General features: G+C 37.1%; 1 protein-coding gene and 1 long non-coding RNA gene across 2 annotated transcripts in view; both read left to right on the forward strand.

Moving 5' to 3' along the window:
* The window catches only part of LOC110455135, a 2,332-nt gene extending 1,963 nt beyond the window's left edge, over window positions 1–369 (forward strand). Inside the window, exon 3 of the long non-coding RNA XR_002463419.1 lies at window positions 333–369. This is a non-coding gene — a long non-coding RNA (uncharacterized LOC110455135). The remainder of the gene's footprint in view (window positions 1–332) is intronic.
* Window positions 370–444: 75 nt separating this feature from the next.
* LOC110455134 (solute carrier family 12 member 9-like) overlaps window positions 445–25,631 on the forward strand; it is a gene marked incomplete at its 3' end in the record, with an annotated part of 34,432 nt that continues 9,245 nt past the window's right edge. Inside the window, exons 1-6 of the mRNA XM_021505086.1 lie at window positions 445–460; window positions 1,484–1,647; window positions 2,397–2,504; window positions 5,243–5,325; window positions 6,155–6,279; window positions 6,724–6,916. Coding sequence (XP_021360761.1) covers window positions 1,563–1,647; window positions 2,397–2,504; window positions 5,243–5,325; window positions 6,155–6,279; window positions 6,724–6,916 — 594 coding nt within the window. The remainder of the gene's footprint in view (window positions 461–1,483; window positions 1,648–2,396; window positions 2,505–5,242; window positions 5,326–6,154; window positions 6,280–6,723; window positions 6,917–25,631) is intronic.

Raw genomic sequence — 25,631 nt, forward strand, 5'->3', positions numbered from 1 at the left:
CATGGTCCTGACAAAGTGTTGTTATTTTTCGGGTCAATCAGAAATACAATTTGGCTGCCATGGCCGCTATTTTGCTACTAAATTCTAATAGGCCGATCTCACTTAAAATTGGTCTAGGAATGATCAGCTCATGGTCCTGACAAAGTTAAGTTAACATTATACTATTTTTTACTCAAATTGGTACATATTTCAACAAACAAACAAAAATACTGTAGACTCAGGTGACCGTTAAGGCCCATGGGCCTCTTGTTTGGTGCTGAGTTCAATACGAAATGGCGGCCCCCATATAAAAAAAGTTCAAATAGGTAGCTTTTTTTTTTTTTTTTTTACAGGTGTGTAAGATGACATTCTTCAAAATGAGGGCAGGTGACCAGTGTGGATAACCCCATTTAACCAGGGCAGTGGTAAACGTTAACACTATCGTCTATGGAAAATCATTTGGTTCTGCGGTCCCTTTAAGGTAACATACGGGAAAAATCTTCAGAGATAACATCTAAAAATCATTGTATATATACACTAATGAAAGAATGCCGTAGATTTCAGTATTAACTTTAAACATCTACTTAAATTTTAGAACAGTGTGTTTCTACATGATTTGAGAAAATGTAGCATTGTTTTTATTGAAATTGGGAAGATATTTCTCAACTTTTTGTGTCGCCTGCGAAAAGCTTGTGACACATAGATGTTGCTTTGTCGGCGGCGGCGTCCGAACAGAGGTTTTCGTGCGATAACTTGAGTTTCCTTGGGCCGATCAAACTCAAACTTCATGCAGTGCTTCCTTATCAAAAGGGCTTGCTTGGGATTGCTTTTCAGGTCCAAAGGTCAAGGTCACTGTTACTCTAAATAGAAAATCTGTTTTCGTGCGATAACTTGAGTTTCCATGGGCCGATCAAACTCAAACTTCATGCAGTGCTTCCTTACCAAAAGTGCTTGCTTGGGATTGCTTTTCAGGTCCGCAGGTCAAAGGTCAAGGTATCTGTTACTATAAATAGAAAGTTCACTAAAACTGTATACTGGACGGCTTCGACCTACCACTTGACCCACCGTGTATACCTCTGAAATGCCGTCTTACTCCAAATGTTATTGACAACACTGCTGTTTCACATCATAATCCACAAGTTTATTCATTTATTTATTGGAAACCATCCGATAAATCATACAAATTAAACTTGGAATTGAGACAATGAGTATCCATAGCAAGTTCCTTAAATTCTTCCTAGAATAACAGATTATATAACAAAATGATGCCATCCAAAAACATAATCTATGATTATTGCTTACTTTTAACATTATTTCTTGAAATGAAAAGTGTATCTATTTCTTCGTAATCTCCCAGCTTCCTGCGCAGGCGACACATCCACTTCCGTTGAATTCTTGTTATACTTTTAGAAAAATGCAGCATTTACTTGCCTGTAAACGGATGTCACACTAGGCAAAAAAATTCACCGACATCAGTATATTTAACTGATTTTTTTTCTTTCAGTTGGTGATACTATGTACCCTGTCAGTATTCGTCAGTATATTTGCCAAAATAAAAAATAGGTGAAAATTCCAAATACGAAATGTCTGGTGATGAATTCCACCGACCAAAACATCACAGGAATGTACACAGGGTTGTCATCGGATACTTCCACAAAAACCTACTCAGTAAGTGACTTGTGTTATTTAAAGTTGTAAAAATATATCTAGGGCTGTTATTCATAGAGTTTTACGTTGCAGCTGGGGTTTGATTCCCCGATCGGACGTGAAAAGGTATGGGGTCACCTGCCCGACCATCTGGGTTTTCTCTAGGTACTCCCAGTTTCCTCCCACATTAAGACTCCCCGCGTGCTAATACCCAGGCCAACAAGAGCGATGAATATAAGTTAAAATAACTTGTTTCATAATTGTTGTAAAATAGATAAAGTTTATAAGGTCCAAAATTGGGAGTTTACCTCCATAATAGGGAGAGTTGGCAAGTATGTATAGGTATAGATTGACAGTGCATTGATTACTTGTATCTGGGGTACTGTTATTCCTACTTGAATGGTCTTGCATCAGATGAAGGTAAAATTAAAGGTGATGACCCTAATGTATTTTGAGATTTGCATCAGTGTATCGTGATTACTAATGTCGTACAAATGACATCATAAAGTGAAAATTTACCTGTTTCTGAAAGACTTAATCAAAATAACGAATCAGATTTATTATCCAACCAATGAGGACAAAGGAAAAATCTGCATCCTCTAATGTGAGTTTTTATCATATTGATAATTTCTGATATTTTACTGCTGAAAATGTAATAAATACATGCATGCTTCTGTTCGTGGAAAAGAATCTCAAATTTCACTGACAGTAAATTTGTTCCTTGGTGAGCAGTCCAAAGTTTAACTGTTTCTATCGTGTTTGTTTCCTAGGCAGTTACACCAAGGATTATAACACATGCAAGAAGATGGATTTCGCATCTGTGTTTGCCATCCTGTTCAGCAGCGTGACAGGGATCCTTAACGGCGCCAATATGTCAGGTTAGATATCAGCCCCAGGTGTTTACATAGATAGCATTAAACAGTTATGGACTTTTGTGCTGATGAATATAAGGTGATATGAACCTGAAAAAGTAAAGAACATGCATACAAGGCCATTGTAAGACCAAAACTTCAATACTGATCTTCAGTTTGGGACCCACATTATACAAATAACATAAACCAATTAGAAAAAGTACAACGGAGAGCAGCACGATATGTCCTAAACAAATACCATAACACAAGCTTAGTCACAGACATGATACACAACTTGAAATGGCCAACACTACACACACGCAGAACAAGAACACGCATTATTCTTCTCTACAAAATAATACACCAACAAGTAGCAATATATACACACCAACAATCTCATCCCGGCAGACACCAGAACAGGAACACTCATTATTCTTCTCTACTGCCACCCCGGCAGATACCAGAACACGTCAAGGACACGACCTTAGTTACAGAGACATATCTACACATCCAAAGACACATACAGACACTCATTCTTTCCATACACCATAATACAGTGGAACCTCCCACCCAAAACAATAATCCAATCGGAAACACTAGCATAATTCAGGACATGCACCACATAATCGAACATATACAAAACCTACAACATAACTAACACTCACTCACTGCTTTTAACCTGTTTTTATCCTATAGCAAATAACAAAAATCAAAAAAAAAATCACTGTACATAATAATTAACGCACAACAGCACAAGACCGACTTCCGTAATCGTCGATATAGACGGAGGAAGTAGAAAAGATGAAGATGAAGATATTGACCGAGGCAAAGCTGAAGTCACTATCACTTTTTTAGGTTCATATCGCATCATGTTCACCAGCACAAAAGCCCATAACTGTTTTATTATATGCTTCAACAATAAGATTTTGTATAGTTCTGGAACGAGCCTCCGTGTACAATTTAGCCAGGGTTGAATCCAACAATTTGGCATTGTAGCTTTCGAAGATATTATCAGTAAGACAGATGGTCGCTTAATAAAGTCAGATTGCATAGTAAAAACGGTCGGGAGGAATGAAAAGTGGTTGCATAAAACAGATGGTCATTTAATACAGATGGTCGCTTGAGCAGATTCGACTGTAGGCTATATTAAGAAAGTATTCACCGGATAACCAGTCTACATTATACAATTATTGACTTTCTTACATGAAAAAGATTTAGCCAACAAAAGTTAGTCCTTGATGCAAAATAAATGAACTGGAAGATGGTCTGCTGATATCAGGATCTTGCGACGATTTACCTTGGAATCGTGAAATTTTGGTGTGATTAATTCTGGCTGATTTACTCCAAAGCGCCAAATAAATCCAAAATATAACCACATCCAAAATATCCTAAAAAACAGCAGTCGAATCCTCCAAAATATATCGGATGTCATATAATTTCTGCTACTTAATGACCTACTTTCCATCTTTTGGTTTTTACAAGCAGTCTAGTGCAGCATGTTTGAATGTATACAAAAACATGTACATTTACATATATCTAAATAAAATGTGGGGATGTGTTTCTTTGTAGATTCCTCCTGGTAAATAACTACAACTTCCTACAGGACATAAACCTTTGGGCACCATTCATCTTGATTGGTTTATTTGCTGCGACCCTGTCTGCTGCCCTCGGTAACCTGATTGGTGCCTCAAGGATCCTTGAAGCCCTGGCAAACGACCAGCTGTTTGGTACGTAACGGGATCTGGCAATACTTCTGTCTTCTTGATGCACATTTTCACATTGTGTTTTCAAAAATACATAGAACCATGAATTGTTATTCTTAGGGTGATAACTATGTATTGACTGTTACTATACAACAAAAGTAGACCAATAGAAACCTTCCCAGGAATGAGGTGGTATTTATAAGGAGTTTCAAGCCCCAGGGATATTGTAATATCAAAGAGAACCCTAAGTTTAACAATGGTTTTCTTTGATATTTTTTCTCTAGAATTTGAATCATCTGGCTCGTAATCATGAAACCATTCTCATACTCAAGCATGGTTTTTTGTATTCAAGCTAGTTTCTTGTTTTAGTTAGAAATTTATCAAAAAAATCTGAATTTTGTCAATGATTTGGAAAAAAAGTTGAAGAGACTTAAAGCCGAGTATTGTTTTCAATATTTACAATTGACTTTTTGATTGTTTGACATGATTTAAGTGAGTTACAAGAAAGCTGGTTTGAGCACAGAATCCATGCTTGATCAAGAATGGGAACGGTTTCATGAATACGAGCCCTGATCTAACCTTATTACTTGGTAATGGTTGTATTTCTTACCTGCCATTACAACCGAAAAGGTGAAAATATCTATATTTAGATATTAGGAAATTCAATGTTATGTAGAGGGACAGATGATATTTTTCTGTTAGCTGATTTCTGACAATAAGGTCACAATAATAATCCAGACCTGTGCACGTGGGTCAGATAGAATTTTCCAGTACATATGGACATGGGGGATGATGGGGTAATTTTTTCTCTCAAGATGAAAGAGAAATAAAAAGGAGTGAGAGAGAAATATTTAACGAATTTCATCAAGTTTTTCAGTCAGATGGAATGTGAATAATATCAAGCTTTTGTCATTATAATTCACCCGACTTTGTAAATAACATGTATTGTTACAAAAAAATAAAGAAAAATGAAACAATTTCTACATTTCACTATGTATTTAAGTGTTTTGGATTAATAGCCACCTGATGATATGATAAAAGGGTCATTTATTTATCAAATAGGTATTTTCCTGAAACCTGCAACAATAACTACAAAGGGAGGTAACCCTTACGTGGCAGTCCTAATGTCCTGGATCCTTGTACAGGTATATATAATGGCAGTGTTTAAACTTAACCCGTTGACAATCACTATGAAAAACAATATATATAGGTCTATGGGAATCATTTACGTCATAGACCGAATCGTCTAATAGAAATTAATTCCTGATCAGATGTGCATGATTCCGTGATATATCTAGTGGTGAAGGGAAAGTTCACTATTGAGTTAATTCTTCCTTTAACATTATACATGTTTTCTTAATTTCATGATATCAAGCACTAAATATGTCGGTAACATTTTCTTGGTATGGGGCTAGTCTATGAAAATTTCAGTAGGGCTATAAGAAATCGATATGGAAAAGACTTGTCTTTGGTGTGTAAATTCCTAATTTTAAGACTTATCATGGACGATTTAAAAGTCTGAAGCATCATGGAAAATTTGTCTATTGAAAAAAATCCAAGGTATTAAGATAATGTCGGAATTGAATTGTAAATCTCTAATGGTCTAAGTAAACATCCTGAAGCAACATGAAGATGAATTCATTTATGATTTATATTAATTTCATGTCAATTCATGCGATGGAAAATTGCCCGTGTAGTAAACACATTCTAGCTGTCTATAAATGTAAGACTTCTTTTGGTATGAATTGAAACATCTCCTGACATAGCAAGGGAGGCAACTTTACACACAAGGTTTGCAAACCACATACAATTGATGAATGGACACTGTGTTTTTAGTCTGAATGTTTGCCTCATTGGTTTAAATTAATTAAACAGAAATTGTTCAAGTAAATAAAAAAAAAGACATCATTCCATTCATCATTGTTTAATATTTAAATTCTAATGCTATATTTTCCATATTTCGACTCCTGACAGGCGGTGTTGTTGGTGGGATCACTCAATGCGATTGCTCCGGCTGCGTCTGTATTCTTCCTCTTGTCTTACGCTGGTGTCAACCTGGCATGTTTGGCCCTGGAACTGGCGTCTGCTCCAAATTTTAGGTATGTGTGCATCCTTTTGTCTCATAATCTAAAATTAAAAAGGATCCATAAAAATTTGTTTCATTTTTGTTGCACCCTCCATAAAGTTGAAACTGAAATCAAGTGCCTATCATTCTAAATGCTTTATGGGTCAAATTTTAACAGTCATAGCCTAATTACCATGGTTTTTACCTCTAAAAAATGCCTATGTGTATATAACACTGTACTCATTTGTTAACTGTGTTGCATAGAACCCATATTCTCTCAAAATAAAAAAAATTTAAGTAAATAATTCAGAAAAACTTTGGTATTCCAATTTTTTTTAAACATAAAATTTGTTAATTTATCCCCCCCCCCCCATAATATTTTGCAAGTCTCTTTACCACTTATTCCAAATCCTGTTGTGTGTTACTTTAAATTCTAATAATGTGATATTCAGTTTTACCTTTTTTTCTTCTTTCCCAGGCCATCTTTTAAATACTTCACCTGGTACACCTGTGGAGCCGGACTGTTGGGTTCAATGGTGATGTGTTTCCTGATCAGCCCTATATACACCTCCGTGGCCATCATCATCATGTTGCTGTTGACAATTTTACTTCACTTCCGTTCCCTACCTACTCAGTGGGGCTCCATCAGCCAGGCTCTTATATACCACCAGGTATAACGATCCACTTCCACTCCCTAACCACTCAGTGGGGCTCTATCAGCCAGGCTCTTATATTCCACCAGGGAACACTCCACTTCCACTCCCTACACACAGTGGAGCTCTTTCAGCCAGGCTCTTATATTCCACCAGGTAACACTCCACCTCCACTCCCTACACACAGTGGAGCTCTATCAGCCAGGCTGTTATATTCCACCAGGTAACACTTCACTTCCGCTCCCTACCTACTCAGTGGGGCTCCATCAGCCAGGCTCTTTTATTCCACCAGGTAACATTCCACTTCCACTCCCTACCCACACAGTGGAGCTCTATCAGCCAGGCTCTTATGTTCCACCAGGTAACACTTCACTTCCGCTCCCTACCTACTCAGTGGGGCTCCATCAGCCAGGCTCTTATATTCCACCAGGTAACACTCCACTTCCACTCCCTACACACAGTGGAGCTCTATCAGCCAGGCTCTTATATTCCACCAGGTAACACTCCACTTCCGCTCCCTACCTACTCAGTGGGGCTCCATCAGCCAGGCTCTTATATTCCACCAGGTATAACGATCCACTTCCACTCCCTAACCACTCAGTGGGGCTCCATCAGCCAGGCTATTATATTCCACCAGGTAACACTCCACTTCCGCTCCCTACCTACTCAGTGGGGCTCCATCAGCCAGGCTATTATATTCCACCAGGTAACACTCCACCTCCACTACCTACCAACACAGTGGTGCTCCATCAGCCAGGCTCTTATATTCCTCCAGGTAACACTTCACTTCCGCTCCCTACCTACTCAGTGGGGCTCCATCAGCCAGGATCTTATATTCCACCAGGTATAACGACCCACTTCCACTCCCTAACCACTCAGGGGGGCTCCATCAGCCAGGCTCTTATATGCCACCAGGTAACGCTCCACTTCCGCTCCCTACCTACTCAGTGGGGCTCCATCTGCCAGGCTCTTATATTCCCCCAGGTAACACTCCCCCTCCCCTCCCTACCAACACAGTGGGGCTCCATCAGCCAGGCTCTAATATTCCACCAGGTAACACTCCACTTCCGCTCCCTACCTACTCAGTGGGGCTCCATCTGCCAGGCTCTTATATTCCCCCAGGTAACACTCCACCTCCACTCCCTACCTACTCAGTGGGGCTCTATCAACCAGGCTCTTATATTCCACAAGGTTACACTTCACTTCCGCTCCCTACCCACACAGTGGGGCTCCATCAGCCAGGCTCTTATATTCCACCAGGTAACACTCCACCTCCACTCCCTACCAACACAGTGGGGCTCCATCAGCCAGGCTCTTATATTCCACCAGGTAACACTCCACTTCCACTCCCTACCCACACAGTGGGGCTCCATCAGCCAGGCTCTTATATTCCACCAGGTAACACTCCACCTCCACTCCCTACCAACACAGTGGGGCTCCATCAGCCAGGCTCTTATATTCCACCAGGTAACACTCCACCTCCACTCCCTACCTACTCAGTGGGGCTCCATCAGTCAGGCTCTTATATTCCACCTGGTAACACTCCACTTCCACTCCCTAACCACTCAGTGGGGCTCTATCAGCCAGGCTCTTATATTCCACAAGGTTACACTCCACTTCCACTCCCTGCTTTTGCTACTCTTGCAGTTGTGTCCCAAAGCTAGGCCTCCATATATTCCAACAGGTGATGCCTTCGGCACTTTGACCTTATAGGGGGGTTTCATCAGCCAGGCCCTCTATTTTTACAAGCTTACACTCCCAAGCTCTATTGGGTGTCTTCACAATGGGGATAATAATTATGATTAACCCTTTCACCCCTATGCAACTTTAGAAGACTCTACCATGCATTGATCTGGATGAGTCCATTATGGTCTACAGTGGTGAAAGGGTTAAATACAAATAGACTTGTTTAATGTTTTAAAATGTTCCAGAAACCTAGAATACAGAAATATATTTCTCACTCAATTGCTACAGGCTCGTACTTCCGACTCATTGGATAAATCTGCTAGGTTTTATAAATATTTTTTCTGGGTCACACTGGTGGGCCATTTGTTAATTGTGATGTCACAAATCAGTGTTTGTGCTAGCATCTTCTATTGTGATGTCAGAATTCATGGTAAATGTTTTTTCGATGAGAAAAAGGAATCAAGTATTTCCAAGACAAATGGGATTTATAGATATAATATGAAGTTCATGGGTGAAAAAGGTCCCCAAACTTGTGATGTCTGGTTTTCATTTTTACCCGACTCCTACATACATTAGTTAGTTTTCGAATTGTGGAAAGACACGTTGCAATCATGTGACTTTATACCATTTGAAATTTAACCAACTTGAGTTAGATAAACATGATAACCAACAAGCACTTGCTTTGGAACCTTCTATATCCAATATTGATAGGTGAATTTTGCTGAGGCAGTTGGTGTCAGATTTGAAAGGCCCATTACATCACGAAACATGGATAAATAATGTCCTGTATAAATAATGTCCCCTACTTGACACTTTGTCGTGCTTCGCTACAGGTCAGGAAGTACCTATTGATGTTAGACCCTAGGAAGGGTCATGTGAAGTACTGGCGTCCGCAGATCATCCTCATGGTGGCACAGCCTCGACAATCCTGTGAACTCATCGACTTCATCAACGACATCAAGAAAGGAGGGCTCTATGTCCTTGGTCACGTTAAGGTTTGTAAACAATGCATTGACCGTTGTAAAGAATAAAGGTGTTTTTTATCCTTTGTGAATATTTTTTTTGTAAAATATACTGATTTACGCAGTTATTTTATTAAAGATCCCTGTCCCACTGGACTGGTCTATCCTACAGTTACCTCCCCTTAACGTCCGTTTGGTTATGACTGCAGCAGAGTTGGGCCAGGACAATTTCGTAGACCAGGTACTTCAAACGGTTAAAGTGATAGTATATATAGCAATCTGCAGGCCAAGGTTCGTGTCCCGGTCTATAGACCGCTGAATTTTACGCTCAGAACCAACACCATTGTGGATTATATTTTGTTTATTTCATCTTTAGATTATTTCTCATAAAAGTCTTGCAAGGTATGGTTTTCTTTTCTACAATGATTGATGAACATACTTGTAATAGCTAGTTCTGCCAGCAAAAACAGTTTCCAGTCTATAGTTACTGTTTTTGGCAGTGGTACGGGATCCTTAAGTTTTTATGTTCATACAAAAACACTTACCACACTATGATAGCTAAGCTGCTAAATATAGAATCACCATATTATTACATGTTATAGACAATTATAGTACTACATCGTGGTGTTTTTACGTTTACTTCTTCAAATATAATATTTTTAATTTTTTTATTAATTCAAGTATTGCTACTCATTGGTGTCTTTTAATGACCAGATATTAAATTACAGTATAAGTATGTCAGCTTATACTGTATACCAGGAATTTTTTGCTGCAGTTTAACTTTTGCCTTTTTTGTGATGAGGATGAATTTATTATTACAGCGAATATAAGATGACAACATAATATACATAGTAATATAACATGAGGGATGATATAAACACTGCATGAAAGTAAATTTTATGGGTGAAGGGAGGAAGTTTAAACAGTAATACACTTGCTTAACCCTTTAACCCCTTATGTATCTTTAGTAGGCTCTACCATGCATTGATCTGGAGGAGTCCATTTATGGTCTACAGTGGTGAAAGGGTTAAACAAAAGGCATAACAAGACTCTAGGAAGTGGAATGATATTCAATATTATACACTAAGCTTGGTTCTGTCAATAAAACCTAAATACTGTTTGGTAGGGGTGTCAGAATACGCCTGGAGTACATCACAATATATATTGAACTGCAAAAGGAATGTGTTGCAATCAGCATCCTGATATATTATCCTTGTCAGCATGATATCAGACTGAATCTTTTATCATATGGATCACAAAGGACTGAGAATTGTTGTTACACAACCATCAGTTATGAAATTTAAACAGATTCCCACTACTATAACCTGTGTATGGATATGGGCAAATCTGTTAGAATGTGTTGTATTTTCTAAAGGCAAAAACACCTAGCATAAGGCATACAAATGAATTGAAAAATATTAAAATACAACAATATTTCATTAGTATATTATGATACTATACGATATGCAAATCTGTTAGAATATGTTGTATTTTGTTAAGGCATAATTTTTATGCATTATGCTAGGTGTTTTACCTAGCATAATGCATAAAAATTAAGCTTTTGAAAAATATTGCAATACAATAATATTTCATTAGTATATTGTGATACTATACGATATGCCTGTGTATTGCAATAAACCAGTGTTTCAATATATTGTGACAGCTAGCTCTACTGTTTGTACATACTTGCCAACTCTCTTTATTTTGGAGGGAGACTCCCAAATTTTTAACCCCACAGTTGAGCTTTTTCAATCAGTAAATCTGTTAAACTATTCCTATGTTCTAAGACCTGATGATTTCATCTGAAAGAATACTTCAAAAGATGCCATTTTAATGTGTTATTTTGTCTCTAGGGGTTCACATACACATTTTATTAATGTATTTAATTTTGACCATGCAATATCTCCCCCATGGAAATTTCAATAAAAAGTTGGCAAGTATATATAAATTGTATACCAAAATAAGCTACGTTTATATTTTTAATGTACCAAAATGATGATTTTCGAGTCCTAATCATTATCTATTTCATTTTGAAGGTTGGGCGCTGGGAAGATCATGACACGGACCCATTGGGCGAGGAGCAGACACCCTGGATGACTTTGGTAGATGGCATGAAGATCAAAGCTTTTGTAGAGATTACCATGGCAACATCTGTTGTCGAGGGAATGCGACATTTGGTGAGAATAGCGGGACTAGGAGGCATGAAACCAAACACAGTGTGTCTGGGATTTTACGATTCCTCGAAGCCTATAGATTCTCTAGCCAGGAGGCTTACGCAGAAAAAGAAGCGCATTTTAGGCGGAGTTGAAAATGGTGTTTCCTCAGATATGGAAGGTCTTTTTTCCAGTCTACGAGGAGAACATGAAAACAAGAGTCTACAACCGGGGGAGTATGTACAGATGATTGAAGATTCTCTAAAACTACAGAAAAACGTGATTCTTTGTCGACATTTCCATTTGTTAAACAAGACTGTGGTTGCAGACACTAGAACGACGTCTTATATAGACGTATGGCCTGTTAATTTGTTTCAACCAGAAACTGCGAGTTTCTTTGACAACACATGTCTGTTCATGCTGCAGTTCGCCTGCATTTTGAGGATGGTTCCGCCATGGAAAGCCAAAACTCAACTTCGTGTGTTCTTGTGCCTTAATGCCCAGACAGACAACACACTCCAGAAAGAACAGAAACTGGACGCTTATTTACAGCAGCTGCGTATTTACGCCAAGATCAAAATCGTCACTTGGGACCACCTCATGCATATGTTGCCACAACCGACGGAGGTGAGCAGTGAGCTGATGCAGGATTTTCATTCGGCTGCAAATCAGTTTATACAGGAAATGAACGAACTGATCATCTCGCATTCAAGTCGGACTGTTGTATCCTTCTTGTATCTCCCACGACCTCCGCCTGAGAGTAAATTTCAAGGTGTAGATGCCACAGAAACGGAGAGAGACAAATTTCTGCAGCAATTGGAGTTGCTGTCTAAAAATCTTCCACCTACAGTGTTTGTACACGGTCTTCACCCTGTCACGTCTACAACGTTGTAAATAGTGGCATTATCATTAACACTAAGCATCAAAATCAAGTGACATATTGTCTTTATTTTATTAGATAAATGAATAGGCCTGCAATGATATATCATATTGTATGATGATACTTTATCGTATATTGTTTTGTTTGCCAGCTGTATCACGATACACTAACAGTACTGAAATTATCGATCAATTTTTATCAAACTGATATTTTTTTAATCCTTCAGAAAAGATATTTGGTCCACTGTTTAGTCATACCCTAAAAATCATACAAAAATACATTTTGCTAGTAGTTCTAATGAAGTCTATGATAAAACTTGATAAAATCCTGTACTCATTCATTATGAAGTGTCATATTGTAAACATTGTCCTGAGAAATGTTTTGTATCATGAGGTGTAAATATTGTTGCGGTAAATGAATAAGATAAAAAAAAATCTGTCAAAAACATCCGGAGGGAGAGAAACTGTCTCGATAGGAAGGATCCCTGTTCTGCTGCAGGCTAAACACTTAGTAATTCCACTGTAGTTTTATATACAAACAGTTACCTCCCCTTGATATAACTGTAGTTAGATTTGGCCATGCAACTATCACTAACCAGGTAGACTAGTTGGTTAGAGCAACATCTATCACTGACCAGGTAGACTAGTTGGTAAGAACGACAACTATCACTAACCAGGTAGACTAGTTGGTTAGAGCAACAATTATCACTGACCAAGTAGACTAGTTGGTTAGAGTGACAGCTATCACTAACCAGGTAGACTAGTTGGTTAGAGCGACTGTATTATGATCAGAGTTCCAGGATTCCTACCCTTGTCTGACCCCTGGCATGTTTGCTCCAGTTCTTGGCAGTAGTATGGGGAACCTTAAGATGGAAGTTAATGACAGGAGGTCTTAATCAGCTGATAGTCTTTAATGTAGGTTTCACTTTATTTCTAAACATAGGTTTCACTTTGTCTGCAAAGATATAAATACATGTATTTCATGTTTTGTTATCTGAAAAGGATCATTTTGAATCCAAGATTGTCTACCTCATTTAATTTGTTCTGTTTAATATTTCAGTTCCCATTAAATATCCTATACCAAATAAATGCTCCCTCTCCGTCTTAAAAAGTTGTTACTGTAAAGATACTTATATACCCTGAGTGCAAACAAAAGTGTCTATACACAGTAATCTCCCCTTGACTTCTGTTTGGATTTAGCTGTAGAACTGTTGGGAGAGGACACCTCTGATGACCAGGTAGCTCAATCGATTAGAGCGATGGTTTAGCAGTCTGAAATTCTTATTTTGAATCCAGGTATTATTTTTACACTCGGAACACTGCTGTTGACTATATTTGTATATTTCATCTTTATTATTTCTCATGCAAGTCCTGCAAGGTATGATGTTCTCTTCAGAAATGATTTATCAAAACTACAGTCAGGCCGGAAAAATAGTATCCAACACTAAGTTAACTTCCGGCTTAACCTGTCTGCAAATTTATCAGACTTCACAAACCGCACCTAGTCATGTTACCCAGCTTTGTATACAGTTTGTGTTCATTGGGACAAATTTCTGTTTTTTCTATAAATTACAATTTCATTAATACTGTCATTTGATTATCCAGACACGTTCAGCCATCATGATGTACGAGGCCACACTTAAGAGTCTCGACTGTAATGATGTGTCTCTGCAATATTATTTTTTTCAATATTTGTGTATATGAAATGTTAGGGAAAACAATTTCACTATATAAGAATTTAATATTGATCGAAGGTAAACAGTTTACATGTGATGTCAGGAGCTTGAGATAAGGAAAGTCAAAATCACAAAGATGTTCAGAATATCATGTGCCATGACCTTAAGTTTTAAAGTTACAAATATATTAATAAATATATATACATGTATATACTAAAATGTTTAATGTCATTGTCCCGTTGATATATGAAAAGTTTAAAAAACAAACAGAAAAACGTAGATATGTAAAGCATCATTAATGACGTCATAACTTGTATCTTTGTGATCTCATAACTTGTATCTCTGTGACAACATAACTTGTACTTTGTGACGTCATAACTTGTACCTTTGTGACATCATAACTTGTATCTTTGTGATGTCATAGCTGGTATCTTTGTGACGGCATAACTTGTATCTCTGTGACATCATAACTTGTACCTTTGTGACGTCATAGCTGGTATCTTTATGGCATCATAACTTGTACCTTTGTGATGTCATAGCTGGTATCTTTGTGGCATCATAACTTGTACCTCTGTGACATCATAACTTGTACCTTTGTGACGTCATAGCTGGTATCTTTGTGACGTCATAACTTGTAGCTATATAAATGTGTAAAGCGTCTGAAGATTGATGATTTAAGTGCTAATGCTTTACTGATCTGTGTGTTTTTGATTTTTAACTTTTCATATATATATACACAAAGCTTTGCCATATGTTGTCCAAACTCCAAAAATGACCTAGAAATACACATGTACATTTGTCTTTATATAAAATGATGTAGGGTTATATAATTACAGGAAGGTGACTTCTGTATTCATGAATGTTTGTTACATTATACAGTGAAACTTGTCTAATCCGACATCTTGTTTGGACAAAACCAATAACATTAACCTGTCTAATCTGAAACCTTTTGGGAATAAAACGTATTGGTCAGTTTAGACAGACTGTCAGCATGTATAGGTCTCGTGTAGTACTTTTCATTGGAAATGGAATTACAACATGTTGGATTAGACAGGGTGTCAGAATACTCAAGGTTTGGATTGCACAGGTTTCTATGTATTTGGTATTAAATGTGATAAAGATAGTAATGTGATAAATATTATGTTCAACTTGTTTCTGTTTCATTTGATTCAATTCTAGAAGTTTTCATTTTAGTGATGGTCCATCAATTCTAGAAGTTTATATTTTAGCAAAGATTTGTCAGCTAAAAAGATTTGTTTTTTAATTGGTTTGCAGTTACAAGGGTGTCACAATATGCATGGAGTAGTGTATTCCAATATATTGCAGTACAGAAGGATTACTGTATATGGGGACATTTTCGCCGCATTAAACTTCTGCCCTTTGCCTGTGAAATCAATTGTCACCTATAACCGGCCCTTTGCATTGAATTATGATGTTAGTATGCTCTGTACTAATATTCCCTGTAGTTATAAATTTGCATACATTACAGGGTGCGAAAAAAGTGAAATTAAACTGCAGTGACAATTTTCCGGTATACAGCATAAATCCTGATATACCCCCAAAGAAATATAAAGCTAAATTTGAAAAGGAAATTGTTGTCAGAATGTTACAAAACTGAATTATATATTGATCACACAGATTTAAGATTTTTCGCTACACCAACTATCAAAAATAAAATTATCCCACGAAGTGATAGCCTGTATTAGCATTTCTGTTAGAATGTGTAGTTATTTGCCAAAAGTTAAATCACCTGGCAGAGACATGAAATAGATAATATTATTGTGACAGACCTAAGTTGTGATGTAACATATATGCATGAATTTGATTGCAGTGTAGTAAAACTGCATAACACTTTAGCTTTGTGATAAGTAGTCCTTGATGAACTGCTCTTGTTTAAGTTATTTCCTTTAAATTTTTATCATTTATTTAGAATTTTGTCAAGTTTTCTATTATAGTGTTTTCATGAAGACGACAAAATATTTTCTTAATGTGTTCATGTATATTTTTTGTATTCATTGTCAAGTTACTGAAGGTCAAAATTGTACACATGTATTTGCCTGTTCAGATTTCCTCTTGCAATAATTTACTATGAACTTGCTGGCTTGTGATGAAATAAAAGTATTCCATAGGCTAAAGACAGAGAAAGACATTGATTGTTGTTGTATATATAACTAACTCCATTTTAAATGAAAGTATTAGGGTTCCTTCACTCAAAATAGTAAATAATCAGGTTGCTAAACTCAAAAAAGCAATGTACTTGTAAGGGAGGTAACTGTGCTATGCATTTATAATTAGATACATTTTGTTTAGGGAAAAAAATCAACCCGTTATTATGTTGTTTTATTGATTATTATTGGTATAAAATATGCTTAACACACTGATATTCTTGCATAAGCAACATTTTTCAAGTTCCACTTAGTATGATATAGTACAAATGATTTCTGTAAAATGGCTTAAAAATACAACTGGCATTTACTCTTACATATATTTCACCAAACATATTGAACAGAATTTCGACCAATTACCTCCCTTCCTTTGTAAAGTTCCATTTCAAAAATACAGTCGAACCTCGTTATCTCGAAGTCGACGGGATCGCTGGAAAACTTCGAGTTATCCGAGTATTCGAGTTAAGCGAGTTAATATGTTTGGCATAAAGCTTGGTAAAGTGTTTGGTCAAATATGAGGCTATCAATACGTTGACTGTCGGAAAAATCAACAACTTATATAAACAGTCGATAAATGACAAAAAGATAACGATATAAAATAAAAATAACAATTTATTCATTATCATATTAATTAATTGATACAAATCAATGTTACAATAACCACACATACAAACAGGAAGAACGTCTACTGTAAAACTTACATGCTGTCTCCGACCTCGCTATGCTGATAGCGGAAATGAAAGTGCGCAGGTCTTTACACAAATCACGGTATTGGAGCGTACACGTAAATGATGTTTTTAATGAGTACACGCGAAAACAATACACAATCTTTCTCTTCACGCCGGTTTTCACCCTTTCAACTGATCCAAGTATCCCCCCGGTGGAGCCGGGTCCTTCGTTGGATTGCTCAGTTGATTTCGACATTCCGAAATGGGTATGAGTTAATCAGGAAACATATCAACATTTATAGACCCCAATGACACTTGACATCTCCTCAACACGACGTACTCAATAATAATTATCGTATTGTTCCTATAATCCCTCAATTAATTATCAGTGTCACTGCCATACAAGCTCCTGTAAAAACATAAATCGACGAACCAGTCCTAGGTTGTGATTTTTACTGTGGAGCTTATTTACGCATGACCGCACACAGTGACCCATTTACCGGTTAGAATGTGTCGGCAGCTTTGGTGTAAATAATATGCCATATTGTTTACGGGCTCGCAGTGAGTACTAATTGTTGTTAATCTACCTTGATGAAGTCTGTTTCTTTATTTGAACAAAGTGTTTTTACAGTCAAACACATTTTAATACAATAAGTTTAATCGAAGAAATTATGACCGAGCGTAAGCTGCTCTATGAGAACGATGCTTACCGTAGCACTGCGTCTAATATGTATCAAATAATTAAAGAATATATGATAGACTTGTGAATCTTAAGAAACTTCGAGGTAAGCGATATTTTTATGTAGGATTTACGTTGTTGGGACCGATATTTCACTTCGAAATATCCGAGTTATTCGAGTTTTCAGAGTTCGAACTATCAGAGTTTTTATTACTAAGATTAAGAAGAGTTTTGGCCGGGACCGATGAAACACTTCGAGTTAAACGGGGTCTTCGAGTTAAACGAGTTCGAGATAACGAGGTTCGACTGTAGTTTTATTACATGTTATTTCTGCCATTTCGTTTACAGTGACAGATATCAACTGAAAATTACCTTGGTTTAGCATTATTAATATAGATGTACATATAAAGAAGGATTTATGCAGTAGACCACTCATTACTTTTGTGCTAAACATTTTTGGCATTGTATACATATGCTTTCATATTAAAAACCATTTGAGCTGATGGGTAAAATTAGAGGCTGTACAACCATAAACATGTTAAAGGGGCTATTTAGTGAAGTAAGTCTTTTTATAACCTTGTCACAAAATTCTTCATGACTATATAGTTTGATACTCCTTATGAACAATTCCATGTCGAGAAATTAACCAAGGACAATGTTTTATTTGTGTTTTTTATCATAAATGGAGAAATCCTTAACTGTACAGCCGTACGTTTTAGCGTCAGCTGTCGGTGAATTTCTACCTAACAAAAATGTCTTTCCAGCCGAGGAAAGAAGGTAACTTCTCGCTTCCTAGCCTCTCTGAATACAAGTTCATGTACCTATTCTGAATCAAAATCAAAATGTATTGTCAAATGTAATGAAATGTAATTCATTTGTACATTCAATTTTTTTTTTTATCTCCCAGACATTGGCCTGATTGACCATTACAGATTAATTTTAAAGACATTATCCTATTGTGTTTGTTGTGACCACATGTAAATATTTAAATACGTTCCTACTGATACTGGAAAGGAAAGGAAAAAGTTTATAACAAATTTTCCAGTTAACATATACCTATGGTGTAGACTGTAATGATGGTGTAGCTGGAAGATAGGGGACCACTCTGTTGTCTTTGAATTTTCAATTGTGTAAGTTAAGTAAGCAAGTTATATCAAACTTGATGTTGATTCGAGAGTACCTGTCTCAACATAAAATGCGCCGTTCTGGGCCCATCAGTATTGTGTGTGTCCCCTCCCTCCGAATAAGTGTTCTATAGGTGAAAGGTCATGCAGGGATGTATGGAGGCCAGTCTAAGGTAGGGACATTGTTTGCTGCAAGAAAATCATAACAGACTCTCCCTACATGTGGCTCAGCTTAGTCCTGCTTAAATGTCAGTTGATGCTTCTGAACTAGAGGAACAACATGCACCACTAGAACTTGATCTCTATATATAGCGAGCGGCCTTGATATTTCCTTCAATATTAACCAGCGAAGTGTTGATATTATGCGCAATCCCTTCCCAACCCATGACCAATCCTGCACCAAAATGATTATGCTTTATCAGGCAAGCATCTGAATAGAGTTATTTGATGAGTCTATAGACAGGATCTCAGCTAACCGGAGTTTCCACTAGACATCTAACTCACAAAATGTATAAGTCTGGTGTCAAGGCTAGAAGAAACTCGGGCTAAATGTCAGCTATCACTTTGGCCCCTAAACAAAAACCTGGACTCATCAGAGAAAAGGACCCTCCTCCAGTGATGCATTGAAAAGAGTGGCAGGGAGCGAGTATTTGGATAAGAGCGCGAATAATCGACGGTAAGACTCCAAAATGATAAGCAACCTAACCTGCTGGGTACTTTGCGTAAAAACTGCAGTGGCATGACCGCTTTCAACTTCAGGAAGTCAAGACGGATATATCTGAAGATTTGTTCACATTTTGAGATTTTGAATCAATCTTTTAAAAAATTGGTTCAGATATCATATGCTTTTGTAGCTTTTGTACAGTCACAATATTATGACTCTCTTCAGGAGAAAATTGTTGTTACAAATTCAACTCCTGTGACCTTGAGCATCAGTCAAGGTAATTTCTTTTTGCACATTTTGTAGCATCTAATGCCAGCAAATTTCTGACCAAGGGCCATCATCATGATGTTTAAAGTGTTTTAACAATTTGACTTGTAGTGGTGATATTTGGCAATTTAAGTTCTATGCTTGCTTGGAATACTACAAAATTTGCAAAAAGAAATGACCTTGACCTATAATCAAGATCTCAGGGGTCAAGTTTATGGGAAAAAACTTTGACAACTTCTCCTAAAAATATATATAAATCTAAAGTCAACACAATTGTCAAGTATAATGCTCCAACTAGTCCAGTCAAATACATGTAAGCCTATAAAATTGACAACCATTGAAAAATTGCAATAGAAAATTTTCTTTGGTTTTTCGAGTCTTGAATACATAGTGAACAACATAAAAAATATCAGATTTCCGGAAAGTGCTCAAAACTGCTGATATATTATACCTACACAGATTTAGCTTATATTAGGGGGTAGGGGTATACTATTCGTCATATCTTCTTCATTAAATTATCAACTTACTTATATGCTATAGCAAATTAAAGGTATAGTAAACCTTTTTCAACTCTAATTGTTCTTGTGTTCTTTTTACATCTTAGATCTTAATCTCTCTCTATCGGGCGACCCCCTTAAAGAAATATTGAGTCTCTGACACACTATTGCTGTAATAGCACTGCATGCTATAACCATTGGCCACCAGCCAAAGCGGTCATATTAAACGTATAACTTATTACACTGGATCCTTACAAATGTATTGTGAGATACAAATTAAAAATGCTTGTTCAATACTTCCTTGTACGATGTACATTGTATATGCATGTATATATGTATAGGTATTGGACAACAGGGTTGTTAAGTATATAGTGTATATATAGTTAAGATATTGTACTTCATAGCTTTAATATTCATCTGTAGATTATTATCTTTAATTTGGGTTTTAGTGTCTGTCTGTCTGTCACGCTTCGTTTTCCGTGCAATAAATACAACAAATATTAACCGATTTTCTTTAAACTTGGTCACAGAGTTAAATGCCTTAAGGGCTCGGCCAAGTTTGATAACAACTTTCATCAGACCCCATTTGGAGGAGTTATGATGGCCCCTTGAATAACGAAAAACGTCATTATCTGGCACGCTTCGTTTCCATGCAGTAACTACAACAATTATTAATCGATTTTCTTCAAACTTGGTCACAGTGTAAAATGCCCTAAGGGCTCAGCAAAGTTTGATGACCACTTTCAGCAGACCCCATTTGGCGGAATTATGGTCCTTTGAATAACCGAAAACGTAATTATCTGCTGGGTTTTGTTTCTGTAAAATAACTACAACAAATGTTAACCGATTTACTTTAAACTTTGTTCAAATTTGATGAAAATTGGTATATAGGGATATTAGGGGATTGCAAATTCAACATCACAAGTTTCTTTGCCATAGCAACCACATGGAGGCTTCTGATTGGTCGAAATTTAGATATTGTTTGATTTTGATGAAAATTTGTATATAGGGATATTAGGGGACTGCGAACAAAACTGCATTAGTTTCGTTAGCATAGAAACCACACGGAGGCTTCTGATTGGTCGAAATTTAGATATTGTTCGATTTTGACGCAAATTGGTATATAGGGATATTAGGGAACTGCGAATTCAACTGCTAGGTTTTATTGCTATAGCAACCACACAAAGGCTTCTGATTGGTGGAAATTTATATATTGTTGGATTGTTCGATACAGTTTTCTGTACCAATTTAATTTAAATAGTTTTCAATTTTTATGATTTGTTTTTTATAATTTAATTAAATTGGCAACATTCTGGCGATATGAAATGTGTGCCAGAACATCACCAGAATGTCACCGCTATAGCGGCGATATTCTGTGCACTTTTGGCGAACTGATTTGTGCGCCGCGATATCGCTACAAACTTTCTATTTCTGTAAGGGGGTATATACAATCTGCAGTCCATTCCTCAATCGTGCACAATATGCATCCAAGGTGACATCAGGTAATTTGCACAGCTGACCCCTCGGCATTCTCCACAACCAGCAGAACATTCCAAACCGTGTTTACGACACGGTCAACGTTTAGTATCACAATTTATTCTACAATACCACTAAATTTTCTTCAGCAAATGTTCCGGGGCAGGGGGTAGGTTTGGTTTTGTTGCGTACAATTTCCTTTTGCTAGTATACTATCCCACAGGTGCTCGGGTTCTGGAATATATGGGATATATTATATATAATCGCACCCCCTTATACTAATAAATCATATGATTTATTATGATTTATTAGTATAAGGGGGTGTGATATCTAGAGGGGGTGCGATACTATATCACATATATTTCTGAACCGAGCACCTGTGGCACTTACATGAGTTGTGGAAGTCATTAATAAGTGATCTGGGGGTCGGACCATGTGGTATTTTTTTCATACTGGGTCATAGGAAAGTGTCAAGTGGTTGTACTATGTGTGGTTGATGCCACCGAATTAAGACATATAACCGATAAAGAATTTGGTTCAACTACACAATTATTTAAAAAAAAAAACATAACCAAAGATAAGGTATATATGCTCCGTTTCAAGTTTGCCAATTACAAATTTATTATGATATTCATATATTTCTAGAGGTAAAATATTTCAGCATATTATTTGATTTTTTTACGATTCTACTTGTGTAAGCCTATAGATGAGCCGTACACCAAACACACATAGCTAGATTTAGGTTAAGCTAACACAATATTGAACAAGGCAGATATAGAAATCAGCAGAGAGAGCGAAGAACCTGTGCATTGTGTCAAACAAACGATAATAAGGAGGAAGTTTCTTTTATTCTCAAATATAATTTTAAAACAGCATATGAAGTATGTATGTTAAGCCATATTATTATAGACGACCAAGTGTGTTCAAAATGATGCAATTATTAAGTGTACAAAATGTAACCGAATTAAGTAAAAAAGGGAAATTTCTTTATTTAGCGACAAAACAACGAAATGACACTATATAGCTGTGTATGTTACAGTCTGTACCATAATGGTCGTATGAAACTACATCCATAATTTTCAATATATCATTGAAGAACCATGATGATAATAAGCTTTAATGCCATACCGCAGCGTCTTTCGTCCGTCAACTTTTCCTTTAATACGTACCTTACAAGTCATGAACGCCTGTGCAGATTTTGACCAAATTTGGTCAAAAGTATCCTAGGGGGAAGGGAACATTTTTTGTATAAATGGTGGGTCTGGCCCCCTGGGGGCTGAGGGGCTGAGGGGCAGGGCCGAATAGGGGAAATATAGCAAATTCTTTAAAATCCTTCTTCTTCTGTAGGAATGAAAGGATTTGTTCCATATTTGGTCTGAAGCATCCTTGGGGGAAGGGGAACAAATTTTGTATAAATGGTGGGTCTAGCCTCCTGGGGGCTGAGGGGTGGGGCCCAATAGGTGAAATATAGCAAATTCTTTAAAATCCTTCTTCTGTAGGAATGAAAGGATTTGGTCCATTTTTGGAACCAATTTTATATAAACAGTGGATGTGCCCCCCCCCCCCCCCCCCTTGGACCTAAGGGGCGGGACACAATAGGAGAAATAGAGGTAAAACCTTTATATCCTTCTTCTACCATAGGGATTAAGGGACAATTTTCCGGTATACAGCATATATCCTGATATACCGCCAAAGAAATGTAAAGCTAAATTTGAAAAGGAATTAAGATTTAAGATTTCTCACTACACCAACCATCATAAATAAAATTTTCCCACTAAGTAATTGCCTGTCTATGGCAATTAGCACTTCTGTTAGATTGTGTAGTTATTTGCCGAAAGTTAATTCACCTGGCAGAGACATGAAATAGATAATATTATTGTGACAGACCTAAGTTGTGATGTAATATATTTGCATACATTTGATTACAGTGTATTAAAACTGCATAACACTATAGCTATATGATAAATAGTCCTTGATGAACTGCCCTTGTTTAAGCCATTTCCTTTAAATTTTTATCATTTATTTAGAATTTTGTCAAATTTTCTATTATAATGTTTTCATGAAGATGACAAAATATTTTCTTAATGTGTTCATGTATATTTTTTGTATTTCACTGTCCAGTTACTGAAGGTCAAAATTGTATAATGTATCAGCCAGGCTCTTATATTCCAGGAGGCCCTGGGTGATGATATATGACCAGAAACATTCTGGATAGAGTAGTATAACATTTCATTTAGTCATAGGCCGGGATTCGGTATCCAGGCAAACCACTGGCTACCTAATCTCTTCACAAAATTGTTGTGACAGGTCAGCAGCCAAACTCAGTTTGTGTGAGAAGAGGTCCTGCTCTGTACAGTTATGTGCAACCTGATATGTCTCATGATAATTGTGAATTGACTGTGTGTTTACATTTATAAGCTGTAACAGACAACATCGTTCAGAATTATAATTATTGGTTTTAATGATGTAACAATTGTCTGGCCCAACACAACCACACAACACTGGATAGTCATACATCAGTGCATAGAAGAACGCCAAAATGCTTAAAGCTAATCAGGAAACGACGGAACTAAGGTTGATGAAGAATAAGATTAAGTTAGATGGTCACCGTCATAAGCTCTTTCGGGTAGACATGTTTTTATGCTCATTAGTGTAATTTTGGGTTTCGTTTCCCCTTACCAAGATTCTCACACGACGTAATATTACTAAGTTTTGTCTTTTGACATACCTATTTGAATCCAAATGAAGAAAATTCTCTTCGAGTTTTCTTGACTCAAATTGACCACGTTAAACTTGTGCAGTAGCTCAAAATATCTTAATCAGATGACAAACTTTTCATTATAGATTCTGAATTACGTAAAAGATAACGCTTGTGTAAGGTCAATTTGTATAACCCGTGTTTATTAAACTGACACGGTGATACTAATCGATGATGTCAATTCCTCCCATCTGCAAGGGTTTTTTCTTGCAAGTAAGGTTGAATTCCCTTCACAAGTACTATCGGAGTAGTTTTTTTTTTTTAAATATTAACATCAATTTCTCCTATTTCTACCCTGCATGTAGGGCGTAAGAATTGTACCTGCTGCCCCCAATTGCATGATCGTAAGAGGCGACTAAACTTGGGACCTTATCTCTTCTCTCCTTTCTGAATAACTTTCTTTTTCCTAATGTCTCCCTTGACAATGCCTCACTTTGGCCGTTTGTTGAGCGTTCGCCCCTGTGAGGAAGGCTTTGAGTTCTGTCCCCTGGCCGAGACATACCAAAGTCTTTAAAAATGGTAGTTTCTACTCCTGCTTAACGCTCAGCAAATTAGGAGTGGGACGACTGGTTCGCCCGTTGTCAGTATAATGTGACCGGGTGGGGCGTCCTGCTGGGTGTCTTCGGCAGTATGTTTCAGTGAGGTAGCGCTATAAAGTCGGCATCAGTTCCGCGCTATCACAAGGAGACAAACACGAACATATCGCAGCTTCCCAAAAAACACACGCATACACTACACGCATGCATCTTGCACACATGGGGCCGTCCTTAAATGACCTTAGCTGTTAATAGGACGTTAAACAAAATCAAACAAACAAACAAAAATCCTATTTAACCTTTTAGATATTTTTGTCCAAATCCCTCATTTAACCTTTTGACTACTCTTTATGGTTGATTACCCTTCGTTATTGCAACACTTACACTCCTTGCGAAAGTGATGTTTCATACCCATGGAGCCATACCTTTCAATACTAGCAGTGTGTTCCATTTAGCGTGTCACTACGAACCAGCCGATCCGCTTAACCGAAAGCGTCGTTCTGTCAAAACGAACCGGTTGGTCATGAACGTCTAATGTGAGGA

The sequence above is a fragment of the Mizuhopecten yessoensis genome, unplaced genomic scaffold (genome assembly GCF_002113885.1).
Source record: "Mizuhopecten yessoensis strain PY_sf001 unplaced genomic scaffold, ASM211388v2 scaffold8143, whole genome shotgun sequence".
Classification (NCBI taxonomy): Eukaryota; Metazoa; Mollusca; class Bivalvia; order Pectinida; family Pectinidae; genus Mizuhopecten; species Mizuhopecten yessoensis.